We start from the raw sequence: 21,907 nt of genomic DNA, 5'->3' as shown, positions 1-21,907 counted from the left end.
CAGTAACATCACTCCATCCACTTCAGTGTCAGAGCGTTCGCCATCGTCATCCTGTCACGCCGGACAAAAACACACACTTCAGGAGGCGGAGAGTAGAGGTGGTTTTATAATTTTTATTTTTTATTCTCAGTTAAGTGGCTGGTCATGTTTTATTACACATACAATAATGAGGAGGATCTTTACATTCATCCAGAGGATCCATTCAGAAAGAAACACCACACAGCACTCAGGAGGCTCAAGCACGCACAAACAGTGGGAGAGATGAACGCTACAGATCACACACGCCTGCTGTTTTGTTTTTTTTGAAGACTGATGTTTTTGAAGAGCACAAGAGGAAGTGCTGAGATCTTCTTCGACTGACCTTTTGTTTTTTCAGAAAACCTGCACAGTTAGTCACAGAGCACCTTTTTGAAATTGTGTTTGTGTCTTTCAGTTATCGGGGAAAGGAAACACAGCACATTGTTTTGGTAGTCAGAAAGGAAAAAGGCACTTACGGTTGAGCGGGTGCTTTTGTGAATTTACAGTATGTGCGCAGCGCGTAAGATAGAAACAGTGAAGACAAAGAATGAAGAGACCTAGACTACACTTAAGCGGAGAGGAAAGGTCTGAATCTGGCGTTACGCTGCAGATTCAGAGTCTGGCAGTGCACTACGAAGTGATTTAGTTCTACGTATGTAGAGGAAAGTTAGTGTATGACGTTATCTGAAAAGGAAATAACATATTAGAAATGACTAATGTATCTGTTTTGTTCAGTGACTATCTCATAAAACTGATTTAGAAGGTTTAGAAATTAAATTTTTTGACCACAAAATCCACAGCCAGCCTTAGGCCCTAATGACAAACATAGATCGACATCACATTCATGACAGGACACTTAACTACAGCTAAGACACGAAGGTTGAATGAAAATAACCGAATGGCTCTCACAACAATGTTAAATGTATCACAAAACACAACTCAAACACAGAAAAAGGTTTGAGGGTGACGACAAAGACAGCGCGACAAGACAGAAAACCGCTCTTTACTAAAACAGAAACGACCCGGCCTTTTCATCCAATCAGCAAGCGGCAATGACGGTCGAGTCAGTCGGACTCGCACCGGCCGAAACCTTCTTCTGCTCCGGGCCTGCTCCGGTTTAGCCGCTCCTTTTTTTGTTAGAGAAACCGTCGAAGACGTCCAGAGAAACTCAAGCACATGTACGGAGAGCCACGGCAGGGGGTCAGGAGGTCATTCAGGCTGCACATGTGAGCGGCTTCAGGATCAAATTCAGCAAACAGTTCACACCGATGATGAGGATGACTGCACAGACTCAGCACAAAGCATGCAGGGGAGGGGCAACAGATTGTGTCGCTATCTACCAGCCAAAAGGGGGTGGGGGGCGGTAATGGGTGGGGAGAGGAAGGATTTAGCGTTACATTAGAGTGTTATCAAAGGTGGAGGGGGAGGTGAGTTTAAGGGGTGACAAGATTTCCTCCTTTTCTTCCTCTTTTTCCCCACTTTAGTCCCGTGTTCTTGAACGTCTGCCCTCGTGCTGTTGGAAGGGGGTTGTAGAAAGGGACCTCAGCGTTTGGCTGGAGAAGCACTCCTGCTTCCCTGCAACACAGACGAGACACATGATGAGTACACAGAGGTGGCAGCCCTTTACCTCCGCTTCAGCACCGAAGGACCACTCTGATGTTGTTGGAGTCCGGCCCGGCCCACTGGTCATTTCACCCAGTGTGAGTCCAATAATCGGTAAGAACTTCTCACACAGCAAAGCTTTTTCTGCGAGCTAGCCATATCCTGTGTTGATGACCCAACAATGAAAATTCAGTCATTAATTTGTAGTCCACAAAACATCATTGCAGCGTTCTCCTAAACAGCTGAAGTAGATGGGGACAGAAATGAACACAAAATGGCTCCATACAGCTCGTCAGGCGTAATCCAGGTCTCGAGAAGATCCCAAATTGATTTGAAAACCATTTTTAAGCTCATCCGTCCACTTCATATGGGTTGCAGTGATGATTTTGGCTTTAAAAGGGTGTAAATGACGTCTTCTGAAATCAATTTGGGATCTCAGGGCTTCTTGAGACATGGATTACACTAGACGAGGTGCATGGGGCCATTTTATGTTTCGAAAAAAAGTCCCCATCTACTTCAGTTGTAAAGGAAAATACTGCCTCACTGTTTTGCTGTGAGGCTCCAGAAATGTTTTGTGGACTATGAAACTTCACCTGACTTTTCATCAGCATGAAGGTGAATAGACAATGGCTTCATTTTCCTTTTTGTGCGAACTCTTCTCGAGGCTATTGGGAAGAACAAAGAATGTATTTCATCAGACTTTCATCAGAAGTTCGAAGAAGTCACAAACATATCTTCTGCCTGATAATGAGACCAGGGCTGAACATTGGAAAGTCAGAGTAGTCCTTTAATATGAGAAATAAGCAGGTTAGTATGTCTGTTGGCAATTTTCAGGCCTGCAATGATGTATAGTTATGGAAGCCGGTACAAAACAAAAACAAATAAAAGATAAATGAAATATCAGTAATGAAAAAAATAAAAATACTCATACTAAGTCAAAATTATGTGATGCTAATTCAAACTTTTGAGATAATGAGGAAAATGTTTGATTTTCTCAGTCAAACTTCAGAAAAAGCTGATTAAAAATGATAAGAAACCTAATCAAACATAAAAAGTAATAATCATAAGCTAATTTTTCAAACTAATAAGAAAACAAGTCAACATTTTAATCCTTAATCTTAATTCTGACTTCAGTAAAACTTTTCACTTTCATAATTTTGACCTAAAGAGTCACTTTAACTTGTTTTTATTACATATTTGTGACTTAATACCTCACAAAGTTGACTTCAGCAATCAAAATGTTGATATAGAATCTAATTATTTTGATTTGCTATGAGTATTTTTGTTTAAAATATTTTATCGTTCCTGTGCTTTCATGGCAGAATTGGCTCCTATACATCGCTCATTTTGCACGTGGGCGACCATTATTTTGTAAGTAGGTTTTGTGTCTACAGACACGTTTATGTCTGAGGAAGGTCCTTTTGTATTTGACCTAAAGCTGAAGAGAAAAAAATAGTTTCTTAGGAAAATAGGTTGCATCTTATCTGTTGGCCTTAGATGATTACATATCACTTCACAGATCCTGCAAATGTGTTTTCTTTGTGGTTTTTGGGCATTGCATCCTTCCTGAGGCAAAATCTCCCCTTTTATTTGTTTTTTGTCCCCGGAGTTTCCGATTAGACTTCCCGTATAAATCACAAAGCTGTCTCCGAGACGCCGTTGTACTTTTCCCCATCCCACTCTCTCATTCAAATCAAAAAAAGTAAGGAGAGTAGCTGATCTGAAAGGCACAAAGATTATACAAATGAGACAAATCTTTATGGATCGCTCACGAAGGTAATCCATTTTGTGAGAAGCTTTTTACTCCTCATGAAACGACTGCGGGGAACTGAGCCTTTGTTCTAATCTATTCTTGTAGCGATTTCAGATGAAATTCATTATCTGTCATGAGTGAGCAAAACTCAATGCGGCAACAGCTCTGAGATTAAAATCTGAAAAAATGAAAGGCAAAAGTGAATAAAAAAAGTGTCACACATTAATTAAAAGTTAATGTGGCTTTATCCTCATTCCCATTTCAGACTGTGGAGCCTGTTTATGAAAGGGAAGCGACGGTGTGATGGCACTGATCCAACACTGTTTTGCAGAAACAGAAAGACGTGAGACGAGCAGAAGTTTGTCATCTCTGGGGTTGTTCATCTCTCCTAGATCAGTGACAATAATTTAGCTACAACAGATGAGGACTCAGCCCCGGGGAAATTTGGATTTAACTAACTCCTCTCAGGTACAGTGAGAGCTGCAGGCTAATTAAAACCTGACATGGAAATAACTGGCAGAGCATGAGCCGCCACTCCTTTGTATGACACATGGCGACGAATCAACGAATGAGAAGCTTCTCTGTAAATTGGAAAGTCAAGGAGCTGTGGATGCGGTATCGAATTGAATGTGGGTGTTTGAACACCTCGGTCCACTCAGTCACACACCAGGAGTCAGAACTTCAACTGGTCAGAATACTTCTGATGTTTCGTGTTTGGAGTGGGCAAAATGTAGTTATCACTTTCTACTTGAGCTTCAGATTGAAAGAAAAGATCTCTGATGGTTGTTTTTTTGACCAAAACCTTGATGATTCCCACACAAATACATTTTCTGTCCAGTAGTCCATTACGTCACCACTGACATGTCTAACTCTGTGTACACTTTGTTCTCAGCTTACCTTTACTGTCTTTTGGTGACATTTGCTTGGTGACAAACTGTTTTATTTAAATTCACACTGGACAACTTTGTTGCTTTGACTTGCCGTTATGGAGTAAATATGGATTGCACAGTGAAATGGATGTAAAAAAATGACATCATCTGCATATAGATTGGTTCCCTATGAACCTCTCTTTCACTGTGCCATTCCTTCTGCCCACTGGGCTGGATTTTTTTCCCCAGATAAACTAAGGTCCAATTGTTTGGACTGGAGAAATTGCTGTAGAGATGTCCGCATTCTCTAAATGTAAAGAAACTAGACAGCAATTGGTTTGTGGTGCTCAAAGTCCTACACTGTGTCACCACACAGAAGGAAGTGTGCATCTACGGATGGACAACGTAACGTCCTTGGTTTGTGCTTCTGATGCCGCGGGATGCAAACATTAACGGCGTCCTCCTTGGCTTCCTTCTGCCCAGTGATACGGTTGGCAGGTGTAGTTCAGTCAAAGGAAATAGTTCCTACATGAAACTGCTCACAGCGGGGTCTGTGGATTATCTTGAGTCACCGGGTCATGACTTCTGGAAAGAGACATCTTTGTTGAATTTTCCAAAATATATTTTTTAGGCGCTTTGAGCTCCACCATCCATCTGTGCCATCTACTTCCATTTTATTGGTGAGGGGGCTGACGTCTCTACAGTCGATTTCTCCAAAAGTTTAATTATAACATTACTAAATGATAGCATTTTCTGCTACTAATGATCAGTTTTATATTCTGCCAACATTTTTGCGTAGTGAGTCCTCCAAGGGACCTGAAGGGGACAGTCGTGCCTGGCAACTGATTGATGAGACTGCATAATAATGTTATATCACTGTGCATAAGCGACCTCTCCTTCCCTGTAAAGCAGATACTGTATGTTAGCTGTAGCCCCACTGGACCCTTTTCAACTGGATCCACCATCTTCAGCATGATTATATCAGCGCTGGCTTAAAGCTCGTAGCATGCACGATGATCAATCTTGTCTCTAAAAGCCTCTTATTATTCTGCTGCTGCTGCTGCAGTGGTAATGAGATTAGGATGTCTTCCAAGCATATCAAACAAATGCGGAGTGAGTTAAACTCAAGTATCCCTCCATCGCGTATCGGTTACTCACTCTGCTGCTGATATCATCACTGAGGCAGAAAGGAACAGGGGCAAGAAAGTGGTTAGGTAAGTGTTCCATTTTCTGTGGGATTTTAACTTCCAGGAAAGAGAAAGTGGAGAGAAGCTGCTGGGAAATAACTTGTGTTTGACAAGCGGTTTCTTACCATTTTGAAGATCCTAGTCAGGGTACCTTCCCCTGCACCGGCCTTCTTGGCTTTACCGGACTGTGACTTCTGGTCGCCCTGGCAGGGGGAGAACAGAAGTCAGTGTGTCTGAGGTATTTGTCAAGGGATTCAGACATGGCTGACCTTCCTACAGAGAGCCCCAGATTCATTTTCAATTTAGTGGGGGTGAGTGGAGGGAGAGAGGAGAATATAATACTGAAGAGCTCCTTCTTCAGGGAGTAAAGTATTGGTGTGCTAGACGAAAATCCAAAATATCGGAGAGAAAACTAGGTATCGATTACGGTGCAATCTAATTCTGCCCTACTTCTGTTGTATAACTGTGTTCCACTTCTGGCAAGGTACTCTGTGTGAATTATGCATGAGGTCGAAAAACTCCAAAGCAGCAAAGTTCGACATGAAAAGGAAAAGTTTTCTGGTTGTATTTTTTATTGAAAAAATGTGAAACCACCAATGGCAGTTCTTCTGCAAAATATAAAAAGAGGGAACACTGTCGTCTGGTACCTGGTACAAAACATGACAGCAGATGCTAATCACTTCTTGACTGTCATGTCTTAAAGACATTCAGTAAGCTGATTCATTCACTGCCTGATGGAGGGTGAAACAAACCAAATAAATGTAATTTTGGAAACATTTCAAAGTCTTTTATCTTTTCATGTGTGAAAAACAGAAATATTGATATCTCATCGCTTGTCCATGAAAGTGAACAAAAGTAATTGGATTTAAAGTTCATTTCCTTAGAAAAACAGTTGCTGCTTCATGATTCAGAACAAGCACAAGCACACTCGTACACACATGCATGAGGACCTTAAATGAAGTGCTGATAACGTGGCCAAATGAAGCAGAAGGCAGCCTCACTTCTGCCAGCCCCAGAGGAATTTTTGAAATGAAACGGTGAGAATGAAGAGCGGAATAATGCCTGTGTTATCAAGAATGTACAATATACGGACATGACCATATGGATAAGTCGGGAAGCTACGAAATGGGAATGATATGTTTGAAAATGGACTTAAGTCTGAAGGAAATGAGGACGTTATCACTGATGTGTGGACAGATTACAGTGGCTTAAGTGGTAGATGGAGACTGAATGAAATCAGAGTCACAGGCGTCACGTCGAAGGCTGTTTTAGACGATGGCCTCACCGCCCCCCCTCGGTTTAATTAGGCATGATACCTGCGGTCTTTTAAACCACCTACCAGGCCTATCTTGGCTGCTAGTCCTCTCCACTGGACGTGCAAAGAAACACAGAGACAAGGACAAGACGTAAAGAGGAGTGGGGACAAGTAGAAATGTGTGTCTTACTCAGCGCGAAGGCGGGATGGGAAGGAGAGGAGGCAGGTAGGAGGGTCCGTCCAGGGGGGAAAGTCACAGGGTCACAGGGTCACAGGGGGGCAGGAGCAGATGAGGAGCAGAGGGAAGGAGGGAAGACATGTGGGGGGACGGAGAGAGGAGCGAGGCAGATGCTCACATAGGAAAGAGCACAAATTTAGTGACGTTCAGCAGAAACAACAGACAGACATACAGCATATAGAAAACAATGGATAGAATACACATTTCAAATGTAATGGCCCATTGTTCAATATCCACTAGAATCAAATAAGGTCAATGGTAGCAATACACAAAGCAGACTCACCCTGGATTTAGGAGGGGCAGGGGACACCTGAAGAAGAGTTAATCACAGAGAGGAAAGAGTTGTGACAGAGTGAGACATGAGAAAGTAACAGAAGAGTAGAGGGACAAACATGGAGGAACACTGGTAGAGACAGGGATGGTGGAAACACTGCAGGTGCATGCTCCTATTCCTAGATACTGTGAGTGCTTCAGAGGTAAAGTATGTTATTTATTTTACTCACGATAGTGCGGAAGAAATGGACCACAGCGTTTTCTGCTCCACGCTTACGTGGGGAAGTGGCAGAGGCTTTCTGAGGGCCTGGAGAGAGAGCGCCTCGGAAAGATCCCTGCAGGGGGAAGATAGGAAGGAAAGGAAAGGAAAGGAACAATAGACCCACATGTTAACCTACCTTTTAAACAAGCAAAAACAACAAAATTACATAAATGATTCACCTTTTAGTGGAATTGTTGACATTTTACAAAACCACTGGAACTGGGTAGACGGGGGTTACTTACCTGTAAAATATCCAATAATTCATCTTGAACTGAATTTTGAATGGATCTATATGTTACACAATAACCCTGTTATACAGTATATGAAGCAACTGGGCGGTATTTTCATCAAGACGGTGGATGCTAGTGTTAGAACAGATGATTATCTAATATCGTAATTACATTATGCTGCAGAGTGCAGATCTTTTATGCATGAGAAGGACGCATTTACTATGTAACACATGTGAGGATGCTTTTGAGGATAAAGAATGAGTAGTAGTGGGCTACGTGTGGTGGATTACAGTGAAGATAATTAGAATCTATTGTCAGGGCTGGATACGATGATCAGATTTCTTGCTACACATTTAAGATTAACGTTAGAAAACATAAATGAATAGAAAAATGTATCAGCATTGAAAGATATTCATTCAGTCAGCCTCACATCGCAGATGACTCCCACCTCGCTGACCCTCATCCCGAACTGACCATCACCTTCGGCCATAAGTTCTCAAAAACAAATTAAAATGGGGCAAATGAGTGTCTGAGGATGCCAGTATGTTCTTGTCAGTGGCTCGGTCTTAACAAAGAAGAGTAATTATCCTCCCAAAGTGCAAATCAATGCAGCCAAGATCTTCAAAGTCAGCCTTCACAAAGAGCAAGTCAACATGAGTGCTTAATAGGTGGATAGGCTCTGACTTTTAGGTCCTGCTGCATTAGAGAAAATCCTTTATTAACACATGCAACAGCACAGACACACTGAGGGGGGAAAGTATAATTCCTCTAATACCGAATGCCATCAACAACCTGCAGCCCACGGGAGAACAAACTCATTTCCACCCACTCGGTACACTCAGTCTGTTCTGTTAATGTTACCTCATTCATCCCTCTCTCTGACCCTGTTAATGTAACAGGAAAACATATGTGTGTTTATATGTATGCATGTGTGTGTGTGTGTGTGTGTGTGTGTGTGAGGGACGGCGCGCTGTTGATGATTCACATCCATTATCTCACATCAAAGAACCTTAAGGCAACCGAAAAGGGGGGAAACTTTCACCGCCACCACCATTTACGCAATGTGATAGACACGCAGACATTAGACGTCACCTCTACCATCTTTCATGGGTTTTCTGAAAATGGACCAACTGACAATTATATCAACACAGGCGGGAACACAAAGGGAGAAGAAAAAGGGAAAGGTTCCCACCCGGAGCACAATCCGCTCAAATGGATATCCAGGCGGACAATCACGGCTTACATAAAGAGAATTTTGTTTCCATTTAGAAACATTTACGGTGTGTGTAAAAACTACTCCTGGTAGTAAATCCAGCCTTTCTGTCAGTGGTATCAGCATGTGTGTGTTCCTGCTCTGTTGTTGCTGACCCCCTTAATGATGTCCTCTTGCATAAGCTTGCGTCTCCATGTGTGTGTCTGTTTCTGTCCAGATGTAAATGATGGGAAATGGAGGCAGAAATGAAAGTGAGGGGAGAAAATAGAGCGACCTCGGTGGGCTGCTGCCAGGTCTTTGTTCGGGGTAAGGAGCGGAGAAAAGGGAGAGATGCAAGAGGAAATAGGAGATCAAATAATGCAGTATGAATTCTGCTGGTACAGTCTCAATTTCAGCCAGTTGTCCCTTTGATGTGTGTCTCCCACATCTCATTTCCTTTTCTGCTTTGAAACGCGTTTTCTGCCTTGATTTTTTTACTTTTTTTTTTTTAAAAGCTAAAAAAGAAGTGCAAGATGACATCAATTAACTTCAACTGTATGCAAGTGTCAAGTGAATATATCACATATTTAAAGAAGGAGGAAAAATAACATGTAAATTGGGTTTCCATTAGCTCTCGGCACGCTGCTAAAGATGATGGAGACTTTTAAATCTCGAGCAGGGAGGCTGAGGCATTCTGCCAAGTCTAAATGTTCTTAAAATGGGTTTCAGTCGCTAAATTACACAAAGAAAGAGCTCATTTTAATCCCCCTGTAACACACACACACAATTTGTGTGCATTTTGTATAGACTCTACTATTGTAACCTTTCCTTTGGATTTCTGATTGATAGTGTGTGATTTTTCATGCTTGGTGTTGTTCTTTCTTACTCCCCAGCCAAGTCTCACTCACACTATCTGGTCCTTCTTTATCATTTCAACAAGAAATATAAATTGCAGTGGACAAAAGCAGTAAGTTAACACCGTGACGTGACAAAAGGTCATTCGAATGTCTTCTGAAGAGTAGTTCAGTATTCTGGGAGATGAGTTTATGAGCCTACCTTCTTTTGCAGAGACTCAGATGACAAGATCGATAGTGCACCACTCACATAACGGTCCATTAAATGTGAAGCTATAGAACCAGGAGAAGGTCAGCTTAGCTTAGCATAGAACAAAGACCAGACACGGGGGCTAAACAGCTGGCGTGACTCTCCTAACTGTGGTGATTCGAGCTGAATGCTAATGCTAGCATGGCAATTTGCTTCCAGTGATGATGTTGACATGCTGATGTTGAGCAGGTAGGCTACAGGCTAATGTTTAGCGAGTGTAATGTTCAGGTAGGCTACTATGTTAATGATGTTAGCACACTAACATTTTCTAATTAGCACTTAACATAAAGTACAACTAATACTGACAGGGCCTACAAATGTCATGCCATTGCAATCCCTACAGCTAGCTAAAAGTCAGGTGCCACGAACACTAAAGTAATAATACATTGTATCTTTTTAAAAACTAAATCTAAAACATGTTAATTTAATGAGCGATGCTAGCTGTTTCCCTGTTTCCTGTCTCAACGTTAAGCAAAGCTAAGCTGAGCTAAGCTAAACTAATCACTACTCACCTAATTCTCAGCAAAAGTGTATTTTCAAAAATGTTGAACTATCCCTTTCCTTTTCTAAAACCTCGGACAGTTAGCTGAGCAGCTCTCAGATGTTTCTGCTGTCACACATGCATAATAGAAGTTGAGGTTGAGGAAAGTGAGAAATCAGGATTCAGGACACAGAATGAGCTCTGACGTATTCTTGCCCACTTTTTCCCAAAGTGCAGGTTAATGATCGCACCTGCCTACTCTGAGGTCAGAGGTCACAGCCCGATCAGGAACCTGCTTCACTATTAATGATGTTTAATAATAAATCCTGAGCTGAGGGGAAGACAATCTTCATCATTATCTTCATAGATCCTCATCATAGAAAATACAACTAGCTTCTCTCACTTCACACTCAAACTGCCTGGAGATATCCTGTAACTTAGTTTCTAGAAACAGGGATGCTACCCTGCAGAACTCAACGAGAGGAGACAGCACATATCCATTCAATAACTTCTTCTACAAGTAACTTTGTACCCTTTATTGTTACACTGTGCATCCTTGCTCGAACAGAAGACCTGTTTTTGTACTTCCGCTCGTTTAGATTCATTAGTAGGAGGACAGCAGGGCCAATTGATTTGGCTGACAAACACAGCAGTTTGTCTGGCAGTGGAGATACACAAACATGGCAGCTGCAGCTCGCTGTTCCCCTCGGAAGGCAATCCGGTCTTTCACCCCGCGCCAAATAAGAAGGAGGCAAATTGAGCAATTATCTGTGCTGTCGGATAGAACTGATGAAGAAAAAAACAGAACAACCTAATTTTCTTAGGGACTGTATGTGTATTACTAGAGGGGAGTACTTTTTGGGTTTGCCATAACTTTTGCAATCTGATTCACATATTGTCTAACAAATCAAGGTTTAAACTGGAGTTCACTCAATGCCACAGGAATGGGTCGGAATACCCCTGAAATAAGTTACCATTGTTGCACCTCCCTCGTCTCGAAGTCAGTGGGTTTTGTGAACGGGCTTCGGTAGGCGGCTGAAATAAGGTATGTGAATTTTTAAGCGTTTAATGTGTCTAAAAGAAGGTGGTTGCTGGCAGGTGGCTAAATGAGACTACTTCACCGAACAGAGACTCATCTACTCACGAGTCCATCTTTACAGGAAACTATTCCAACTCTATTATTCTGAAATAATCCAAAATCCAATTGAAAAATCCCATTGGCTTTTCGTCAAGGGACCCAGGGCGATGCTTACTTCTGTGTTAGCATACAAAAATACATCATCCTTGCTGCTCTCTATTGTGGGGAGGCTGTTTTACTTCTCTAAAAATGTTTTCTGTTGTTCTTAGTCAGGGTAAAGGTCAAAGTTTATTCAGAATAATGCTACAGAGGGCATGGTTGTTTTAAAAAAATAAACATAATGTTCAGCACCTACCCCCAAATAATTTCCACACAGTCCCTTAAGTTTGAATAGGTTAAATGTATTTGCAAAGTAACACATAACCAGATCCTGAGACTGAAATGCTTAAACATTATTTGCATTTATAATTCTTGAAGTCAGAGGCTACAGACACGGAGGCTGCACTGTCTTCTGTCATGTGTGACTGATAAAGCAGACCTGCTGTTGGTTCTGCAGTATCAATCATTTGCAGCTTGAATTGAAATTAACTTAACAAATTCCTAGGCTGTTTGTTTGTTTTTTTATTGTGGAGTCACTTCCTGTGGCAGGGTACCTGACTGTACTCGTTTCTTTGTCCATCTAACCAAAAGGATGAAAACAAACATGTTTAAACACCTTAAATAGAATAAATAAAGAAATAGGCGTTAAACAACTCAAATGTGGCAACACTTCTCTCCGATCTGTTCTAAACTAATGAATTTCAATTCGCGCACGCCTCCAGGTAACAAGAACAAATACGCTTGTGGCAAACTGTGAGCAAAGGACAGAAAGGTGTTTTGTTTTCTCGTCTCGCATTTTCATCTTTAGACTCAGACAAACACGTCGAGCCAGTCATCCATTACTCAGTCTTATCACAGTGGAGATAAACAGTAGCTGTGCTTTTCATTACACCTTCTCTGATAGCTCTTTTTGTTTAGCAGTGTTTTGTGTGATTGCCTGAACTCTGGAAGATATTAATTTGTCTTAAAGACTATAATCTTAAAGGCTGACACTGCTGACAAACCCGGGAAATCTGAATAAATGGAAATTTCTACAATGAGTTGATTTTCCTCGTTGCTTAAGGCTAAACTAAAAAAAATAAATCACTTTGAAATTGTAGTAATGAGAAATCAGAGTGGCTGGCTGTAACCAGCTGTTAGCAGAGCAGTTAAACAATTCATCACACTTTTACAACACAAGAAAAAAAACAAAAGGCAGACATTGAGCCCAACACGCATTAAAACAAAACAAAGAGAGCGCTGAGGGTGTTGTTAAAGAGTTTTAATCAAGCAATAATCCAAAAAAAAAAGCTGAGAACAGGATCAGGTTAGGAACAGGTCAACGGTCACAACACTTCACAACAGATACAAACGCTGACAAGTATCCACTGCAAAGTTTTGAAGGCGTTACAGATCAGGGATCAGCACAGATCCACTGCTGGTTCAGACAAACTCTCTGACCGGGTTAAAGACACGTGAACCTGAGGTGAGCAAACTGATGTGAGGGGGGGCCGCCGACACCCCCTCGTCATCCAAGACACTGGGGTTAGAGTACAGTATCACACAAGTTTTGGTTCAGACTGTGAGATGTTCTACTAAAGCCTGATTCTTATATATACAGTAATTCATTAGATGACTCTGATTCTGTCGCCACTGAACAAATGAATATGCAAATTAACACTTAAAAATATCCCACATTTCTGCTTGACTAGCTAATGTCCATGCAAACTGAATTTTCCCTCCAATTAACACATTGTTAACTCTGTAATTTGAAATGATCAAAAACGTGTTAGTATTCAAATGCAGATTTCCTGCAGTTGTTTCATGTCCTGAGACTTGAGTTCCTCATTTTTGGCGTGATCTTAACTTATAAAACATCTGATGTGAACCGTCTTAAAGGGAAATTCAGATATTTTTTAAACCAGGAACCTGTATTTAAATTTTGTGGTGTGTACATGATTTATATTTACCAGAAGTTTTGGATTCGGTCCACTAGATCGCCTCAGCTGGCAGCTGAATTGCTGCAATGTAATCCTTCGGGGCAACTGCGACTGTCAAAGTTACGTCCACTAAAACTGCTTGTTTTTGCCCCTAACAGGCTGAGGGTGGTATTCTAGGTGTCTGGCAACATTACAGAAGCAATAGACCTTTTTGGTCAATGATAAGATCCTTTTTGTAACCAAAGACACAAGCGTTGCTCATGGAGAAGTCATGCTCTGAAATTTCACATGAGGTAGGTTGTTACAGGAAGATGATGGTTGAAAGAGCTGGAGAAAAGAGTTTGCCAGCTGGAGGCAACAACTGTAACGACTCACCTCACAAGATTTCAGAGCACGACTTCTCCTTTAACAACACTTGTGTTTCTGGTTGCAAAACGGATCTTATTATTTACCGAAAAGGTCCGTCTCCATAAGAATCATTTCCTGTATTTTGTCAGACACTTAGAATAACAAGCTCAGCCTGTTAATGTCAGAAGCAAGCAGCGGACGTAACTTTGACAGTCGCAGTTGCCCCGAAGGATTACATTGCAGCTGTTGGAGCTGTTTTGCAGCTGCCTGCTGAGGCAATCTACTGGACCGATTCCAAACCTTTTGGTAAGTATGAAGCATTTACACACTAAAACATGTAAAAACAGTTGACCAGGTTTAAGACTACAAAAATTCCCCTTTAATATTTTCCAAAAGCCCAGACTCGGGCTTGGATTATGCAAATAAATCAGACAGAGGACATAAAAAGCACAAGGGATCAGTTTGCAAAAGGCTCCACACCTGCCAAATATTAAAACAATTCTCAAATAAGCATGCATACTCAAGATCCAACAGAAAACAGTGACACTTAATACTGCAGCCTTGAAATACAAGTATGCATTAAGAACATCTGAGAGGAGCACACAGACAGGCAGAGTAGATCAGAATTTAAGCTAAAAAACATCTGTCTTCATGATGAGTTCTGGCTGGAAAATATAAGAGTTTGCAGCAGGAAGTTAGTGCAGGTTTTTTTTTTTTTTTGCTAGAGGCAACCGAGGTGGGGCGAACCTGTCTGTCATTCACTTGAGATGTGAACACTCCTCGTTAGAAGGCAAACCCTTGGTGAATACATAAATATATATTTCTACAACTTTGTTTGAGTAAACTTGTCATCAATACGGAGAGCAATGTACAATTTTATGGCGTAAAAGAAAGATTTAACCAATACTGCAGAAAATTGGTCACTAGCCTGATGTTGAATGAAAGCTTCACAAGTTGTTCTGTTGACATTTTCCCTGAACGTTTCAACATTTTACAAAAGCAAAACAGTATCGAATCAGCAGAACAGGCTAAAGCAAAAGATTTGTAGCATACAGTTCAAATAAAATCAGCTTAATCCTGAATCTTACACTAAACATCTTTCTCATAATGGATATAAGGCGTGGGAGAAATGCATATTTTCATGCTTTGGAGTGATTTCTTTGCAATTACCTCGCCACAGCGCTTTGCTTGACGCTCTGCTTGGCGCTCTGCAGCGTTAGCTGGGCAGAAAAAAAAGCTTATATAGAATTTATTTGTCCACAGGATTTAATCTCGTGCACCACAGCTCTCCTTTGAAACCAATATCAGCAATGTCTTCAGAGATTACTTAAAATGAGCAAACATGGCTCATGATGGAACATTAAGAGCAACAGTTCCATTTCTTCTTTCTGAAAGCACTTATAAGAGGCTTTGGGATTCAGCGTGTTGCAGTAGTATTGTCAGGATAACCGAGATTTTTGCTGTGAACTCTGTATTTTGCACCATGTTCGGTGCTGAAGCTGTAATTCCATTTCATCCCCACCTCCAGAGGGCATCGCTGAGTGCCTGACCAATGGGCCAACAGAGCTGCAGTCTGGTTCTTAATAGCTGAGGCAGCAGTGCCAAGAAGCCCATCAGCACTGTCTAGAGTGATGGACAAACTGGTGCCAGGCATGCAGCAGAAATGGACACTTAACCAACATAAAAACTTGTGTTTTTTGTTTTAAGTGGGCCTGATCAGGTAGGTTTTTATACTTAGGTTATCTTGACAACACTAGAGTACAAAGTTTTTAATAGCATTGCAGGCTCTAATGCCCCATAATCACTTGTCTGCAAAGATAAGCCTGTTCTTACTTTATAGGATGCAGACGCTTGTATATATTTCCAAACAGGCAGTGATAATACTCTCCTACTCTAATATATGTCATTATATACTAATATACATCTCATATCTCTTTGATCATTTGTAGCATATTGTGATTATTAACTTTGAAAGTGACTTAGCAGACCGCTAGACCGTGCAAACAGTAGTGAAGTTTCTCATCACAGATGTTTAAAAATCACCCCCGAGACAGACTGACTCTGCAGAGTAACTAATGCAGAATCATGCACCAGTATTACATCTAAATGATACAGGCGTGGATTTCCTGTCTCTCACATCATCATTTAGAGACGTACCTGAACTGAAACACGGCTGCTCTCAACTCCAGTTTTACAAATGTTTCCGGTAAACAAACTGCATAACGGCGGCAACAACAGAACAATTCCACCAAATCACATCTACAACAGATATATTAAATTTAACTGAAGAGAGAAATGCTACTAATGTCAGTACCATTCAAATGAAAGAAAACCAGAATATAGAAATTCATCCTTAAATGATTCAAAATCACAGCCTCTCTGTAATAACACATTTAAAATGAAACAAACCCCACCCAAAGTCGTTGTCCAGTCACGATTCATGAGCCAGTTAATGTGAATCACAGGACAGACTCGGGTTCACCATAAAAACAACAGTAAAACCAACACAAATCTATATGACAAATATGTTGCAACAAATTCTTACAAGATGTGTTAAAGAATCAGAAGTAAAAAGTGGTTCTGGGAGTGAATCAGCAGAATGAACTGAGATCGACTCTCCCTGCTTCCTCACCTTGCTCTTCCTCTTCTTGTCCCCACCAAAGAACTTTCCAATCTGATCCAGGAGGCCGGGGGCCTTCTTCCTCCGGCCCAGCCCGAAGGCGGCCTGTGCAGAGCTGCTTGCGGATGCCATGGTTGTACTAGTTGGTTGGTAGTATGTTTGTATTTGTAAAATGTGGGGTTCTTGTCGCTCTCTTAAATGAGAGACCGATAGAAAGAGGAGGGAAAAGAGAAACGAGAGGGAGGGAGGGAAAAAAAAGCAAAGCCTATTCTAAGTCCTGTTCGGGGCTCTCCGACCCACACTCTGAAGCCGCTCCGCTGTGCTCCTGGATGGTCTGTAGCTCGTCCGATTCGGAGGGTCGCTCTTTGAAGGTGTTGTCCTCTCGGCCCGGGGCATCTCGGGAGAAGAGGCGGACCAGGTGGGGGCGTGGTGTGGCGGCGTCAGGGTCAGCTGTGCTGGCGGGGGTCCAGGGCTGGCGGGGGCCCTCAGCGCCCGTGGAGTCAGTCACCGCCGGCATCTCCGAGATGCAGCCATTGTTCTGGTTCGCATCTGCCTCACCCAGGCCTGCGCAGAAACAACAAGGGTCATCTATGGGCTTGGGCCTGCATGGCACACAACAAGCCACAGCAGCACAATGGGCCCTTTTGACAGGACCGTGCCCTTCCTGCTGCAGCAGAGACCAGCAGAGCTAAAGCTTCACATCTGAACTTGAATGAACCTTACCTGCTGAACAGGAAACGATAAGAAAGTGAGATTAAAGATACTGATAGATAGATAGATTTTGGTCTATGACACCACCATCTATATTCTTTTGAGTCAAAACAGTGTAGTTGCAGGTATTCTCACAATCCCACCTACATTTGATGAGAAATCAGTGCATTAAAGTGCTTGGAAAGAACTGGGGTTCCCACATCCTCTGTCATTTACATTTTTTACATTACATACTCCTGTTGGCAGGATGATCATGAAAAATTTGAGTTGTGCATCAAGTAGGGAACCCTTTTTTGAGGAGATTTGGGAAAGAAGGCAGAATATTTTGACAGTCCGAGCAGCAAAATAACCTGCAATTTTGTAATGAAATGAAATGTTTAACCACTGCTAATGTACTTGGCACTTTGTGTGCATAACATGAAATAAAAAATAAAAAACCCCCCATCAAATTGAAGGGCTTTAAAAGGACTTTCCAACTCCATTTCCATCAAATTCAAGGACCTGGTTTGAGACACGGATTAAGGTTGATCGCTGTAACAACACTCAGAATTTCTGTGAGAACCAGCATGCTGTTATTAAAAAGAGAGAAAGCTTTAAACACTTCTCACTGTGCTGTGGTACAGTGATGGCAGAAAACTGAATGGTGACAGTGGAATCTGGCCTATTTACTAACGTTAAGTGAAAATAAAAACAATCAAAACATCTTCAATTTCTATTCTTGCACACCATATTCAAATTCAAGCTCTTTAAATGACCTATGTCTATTTATGTCTGTTTTCTTTCAAGGCCTTGATTTTATCCCACCTCGATTTCACTTCAAACTTTCAAGGATTTCAATGATCCATGGGAACTCTGCACAAGAGAAGCTTTGACACACTTTATAATAACCACCATGAATAAATGATACATTTATAGTTAATTAATAGTTATTTGAGTGTTAACAAACAATGAAATGCTGTATAACCATTTATGAAGCAAATGTTTATTGTAAAGATGTTATTAAACCTTTACAACTGCTAAATAAATGTTTATAAAGCATTTATTTGTTCATGAATAATGAAAGAACGTTTAACTAATGTTTTATTAATGATTAGTTACCATTTCTTAATGATGTTTATTATAGTGTTATCGGAGCTTCTTAAAAATGTCATTTTAAGGCTGCGCCACCTTTGCAACAGATGTGCAACTATGTCAGAACAATACATGTTTCAGCATATTAGTTCCAATGAGAGAGAAATACAGCTGTGTCTCTAACGTCCACTTTGACAGCTATCCATTAAGTTAGCCAGCTCCCACAGCCGAGGACATCCAGTGCATTCCTGCCCCCCAAAACAATATACACACTGTACTGGCCGAAATGGTGTAGCACTACACCAGAGAATCTGCATGCTAATATTGGCTGAAACAGTGGCCCATTGTCTGAGCTGCATAGTTATTACAGAAAAACAAAGAGCCCAGTGTCACTAAAATAACTCCTATAAGTATGGATTTTCAACCCAATGCACGGTGACACTAATCTGATCTGGGGCCCGGGAGCTACAGTACGAGGCCGCTGTCTCTGGGTGCGGAGCGAATGCTACTTCTATGCTGAATGACAAGTTCAATTTTATGTGGAAATACTCATAAAATAATGCATCTGTAGCAGCAACATCAGCAGAATAATCTCATTATTTGGTCCGACGGGTTCTTCAGCTTAATTTCCTTCTGGCAGATTTGCCAGTCATGTCTCACATGTGGATGTAGAAGCAGCTATTTTCACGTGAAACTGGCTGGAAATAATAAGAAAGTTTGAGAAATCAGAAAGTAAGTGACAGTGGCAGTGGCAGAAGTCAAATTGTTATTCTGAGCTAAGATTGGGCTTCATCAGCATCACATCATGGCTAGACTCAAGGTGTCTAAGGGGGGCAGTACACAGAACTCTAAAACGCTCTGCAGAAACTGGATCAGTAATATCCAAAGCACGATCAGGCAGACCCAAAGTGACTACACCATCAGAAAATCAATACATCAAGCTTAGTTTTCTGAGAATAAGAAAAGCAACTTAATCACAGATACAGAATTTGCTAAATAAACAACGCAGGACTCAATATATTCAAGTTTGGGGTTGTTTTGCCTCCTCTAGAGTTGGACACCTGCACAGAATTGACTCCAATTCTGATACTTCTCCACCAAAGGAGAAGTGCTACTCCATGTCAGAGACATGCTACACCCTCAAAGCTTTGCAGGAACTAATTTACCCTCTTTCTACCAAAATGAAGCAAGTGCTGGTTCTGGGCTCGAGCTAGTGCTGGTTCAGAGTTGGTTCAACCTGCAAACCTTTTAAGAACTGGTTTGCTCTTCCACTGGCATGAGCCCCACCGTAGAGTCGCATCAGTCAGTCACTGTATACATCTCCAATTTCCCAGGATTGCTAAGAACAACTATGGCGGACTACATCAACTTTTCATCAAGTGTTGCTCCTGGCTTTGCATGCCTATACTGGCATCCAAACATGAGCAGTCCTTGGACCACTGTTGTTTCTATTTTGTGTCCATAGAGAAAATCTTTTGTTTATTCTCCCATGGATACATCAGAACACGCTACACCAGCTACATTAACTACTAGGTCATAAGTGTTTTTAGTTGGTGCCACTCTGCAAGCAGTTTCCCCAGTTCTTTAGCTGTCGAACTGGTTCGAGAGTAGGCCCTGGCTCCGAACCAGCACCTGAACTACCTGGGTAGAAAAGGGGGTACTTGAAGACCAAAGACCAAGGAGTCCTGACTGTTATGGACCTTCCTCCACATTCGCTGTACTCACCCCCAGTGAACATTTTGGGGGGCACAGACTGAAAGAGCCAAGCTTTCGGTGACATCACAGGAAGCTTTGTGGAACACTGTCAAATCATGCTGGAATAACATGAGTCATCAGGTTTTGCACATAATGTGTCCATGCCAGCCAAAGAAGGATCAAATACTATTCTGATAGTCATGTACGACTTTTAGAGTCCAATGTGCAGCTTAAAAATAATCCTGACGAAGCACTTGAGGCCTGTCTTTATAATAAGTCTGTAATAAAGCATGGCTGTAAGAAGGCTTTAACAAAAATGATCTTATAATACCATTCTCCTGCTATCAGGGTTGATTCTTTAGCACTTCTTTAATCCCGCCACGAGGATGGCTGCAAGCCGCACTGCTATAAAAAGCACTTACTAAACATCTCACTCAGAGTGTCTCATTTCTTTAGGATTACACTCTCATCAAGGTGAACAAGCTGCTTTAGAGGACATTCTGAGCCACTTGAAGTTAATGCGAACTAATAAAATTAAGAGCTGCTTTAAAGCAGATGACTTCAAAGAAGTAGTATTAAGATGTTATTTCTGAAAAGCATAGCTGCAATATAAAATGAAAAAAAGAGGGGGGGACATACACAAGATGTTTAATCAGGTTTGGCAAAAATGAAACGATCCGAACAGGTTTGTGCAATCAGTGTGGTGCTCTTAGCTCATTTATCTCCATGTCCTTGAGTCAGACTAATGAGCTACTTAGCACTGCATTAGGTATTTGTGCAACCTAACATGACGATCCATATATTTACTCCCGCAGTAAAAGGTCTGCATGCTCTCGCCTGAGTGCTGAGGTCTTAGTAGCCTCTTATTTAGGCGCCGTGGTTACTCCACATTTCACACAACTTACTCTTGTGTCTCCAGGGAGTAAGTTAGAAGACAGCTTGACCTGCCAGTCACTGGAGGAAAAGCTGCCTCGTGATCTTGGCAGTCAAGGCGAGGCTCACTAGTGAGTCAATCTATATGTTCAATGTGTTTTATGGATCTGTGACATTTCTGGAGGGACTGCAGCAGAATAAGCAAATCAATCCAGCTCAACTGTTTAAGTTGTGAGGTGTATATGCAGGAGGTGTGGACATTGACAAAGAAGTTTTAACCTGATACTCTTGATACTTTTGACCATCTGGTTAGCCTTCTTTCCTCGAGGAGTAATTTTGTGGAAACATTTCGGAAACTTTGAAAGACAAATGTTCCGATTGTGGCCTGAGCAATGCGAGTGCAGGCCAGCAGGGGACTGGGGAGGAGGGACAATTGTACTTCTGCATGGTACATAGCAACTGGGCCAAGTGCGAGTGTGCCCTAAGTAACAAGACCTGCCTACTTATTAATACAACCGGGTGTTCTGGCCTGCTTTTTTCATAGCACTGAGATTAGGGCCGATTGGGATTCTTATGGTTGTTTTTGCTTTGGACAGTAGCCAGGCTGCTAATGCTGTCTTTTTGACAGCAACGCCATCAGGAATACCAAAGGGAAATGCTAGGACGAGGTTGAAAAGTTTTCTATGTTTATGCTTTAGAAATTTCTAAAAGCAAGTACTCTCGTGCTTTAACTGAAGTAAATACTGTATTTGACAGAACAACTTCATCTTGTAATATTTGATCAGGAATGTTCATGCTTTGACTCAATTCATGGAGTAGTGTACTGTCCACCACTGATATGGAGCTACAGTATATCCTCACCCACAGCAGCACAGCCACATAGAATTACGACAACACATTCTGACAAATTTATAACTGCTTGCAGTGAACTATAACTCATCGGTCCTTGTAAACAACAGTAAATATGTGATATTATAATGCTTGTTCCCTCTCAGGAGAGCCACTACAGCCGTAACTTCACCACAATGA

At 41.6% G+C, this 21,907-nt stretch overlaps 2 protein-coding genes across 2 annotated transcripts in view; both read right to left on the bottom strand.

Moving 5' to 3' along the window:
* Positions 1-305: 305 nt before the first annotated feature.
* On the bottom strand, positions 306-16,660 carry LOC141011849 (myelin basic protein-like). The gene is made up of 4 exons (XM_073485173.1): positions 16,541-16,660; positions 7,426-7,530; positions 5,555-5,632; positions 306-1,593 (listed from the first exon to the last, which is right to left on the bottom strand). Exons 1-4 carry the CDS (start codon positions 16,658-16,660, stop codon positions 1,561-1,563), a joined length of 336 nt encoding a protein of 111 aa, XP_073341274.1. The 3' UTR covers positions 306-1,560.
* The window catches only part of LOC141011848 (myelin basic protein-like), a 55,425-nt gene continuing 46,403 nt past the window's right edge, over positions 12,886-21,907 (bottom strand). Inside the window, exon 4 of the mRNA XM_073485172.1 lies at positions 12,886-17,092. Within this exon, the coding sequence (XP_073341273.1) occupies positions 16,794-17,092 (299 nt within the window). The 3' untranslated portion in view covers positions 12,886-16,793. The remainder of the gene's footprint in view (positions 17,093-21,907) is intronic.

This window comes from Pagrus major, chromosome 17, assembly GCF_040436345.1.
Source record: "Pagrus major chromosome 17, Pma_NU_1.0".
In the NCBI taxonomy this organism is placed as follows: Eukaryota; Metazoa; Chordata; class Actinopteri; order Spariformes; family Sparidae; genus Pagrus; species Pagrus major.
Note: the sequence above shows the minus strand (reverse complement) of the source record. Positions and strands in the feature narration are given on the sequence as shown.

Coding starts and splice junctions, on each gene's coding strand:
- LOC141011849 (XM_073485173.1), bottom strand. CDS start 16,660: ATGGCATCCGCAAGCAGCTCTGCACAGGCCGCCTTCGGGCTGGGCCGG. Junction 7,531..16,540: donor ACAAGAAGAGGAAGAGCAAG/GTGAGGAAGCAG, acceptor TTCCCCCTGCAG/GGATCTTTCCGAGGCGCTCT. Junction 1,594..5,554: donor TGACTAGGATCTTCAAAATG/GTAAGAAACCGC, acceptor TCTGTGTTGCAG/GGAAGCAGGAGTGCTTCTCC.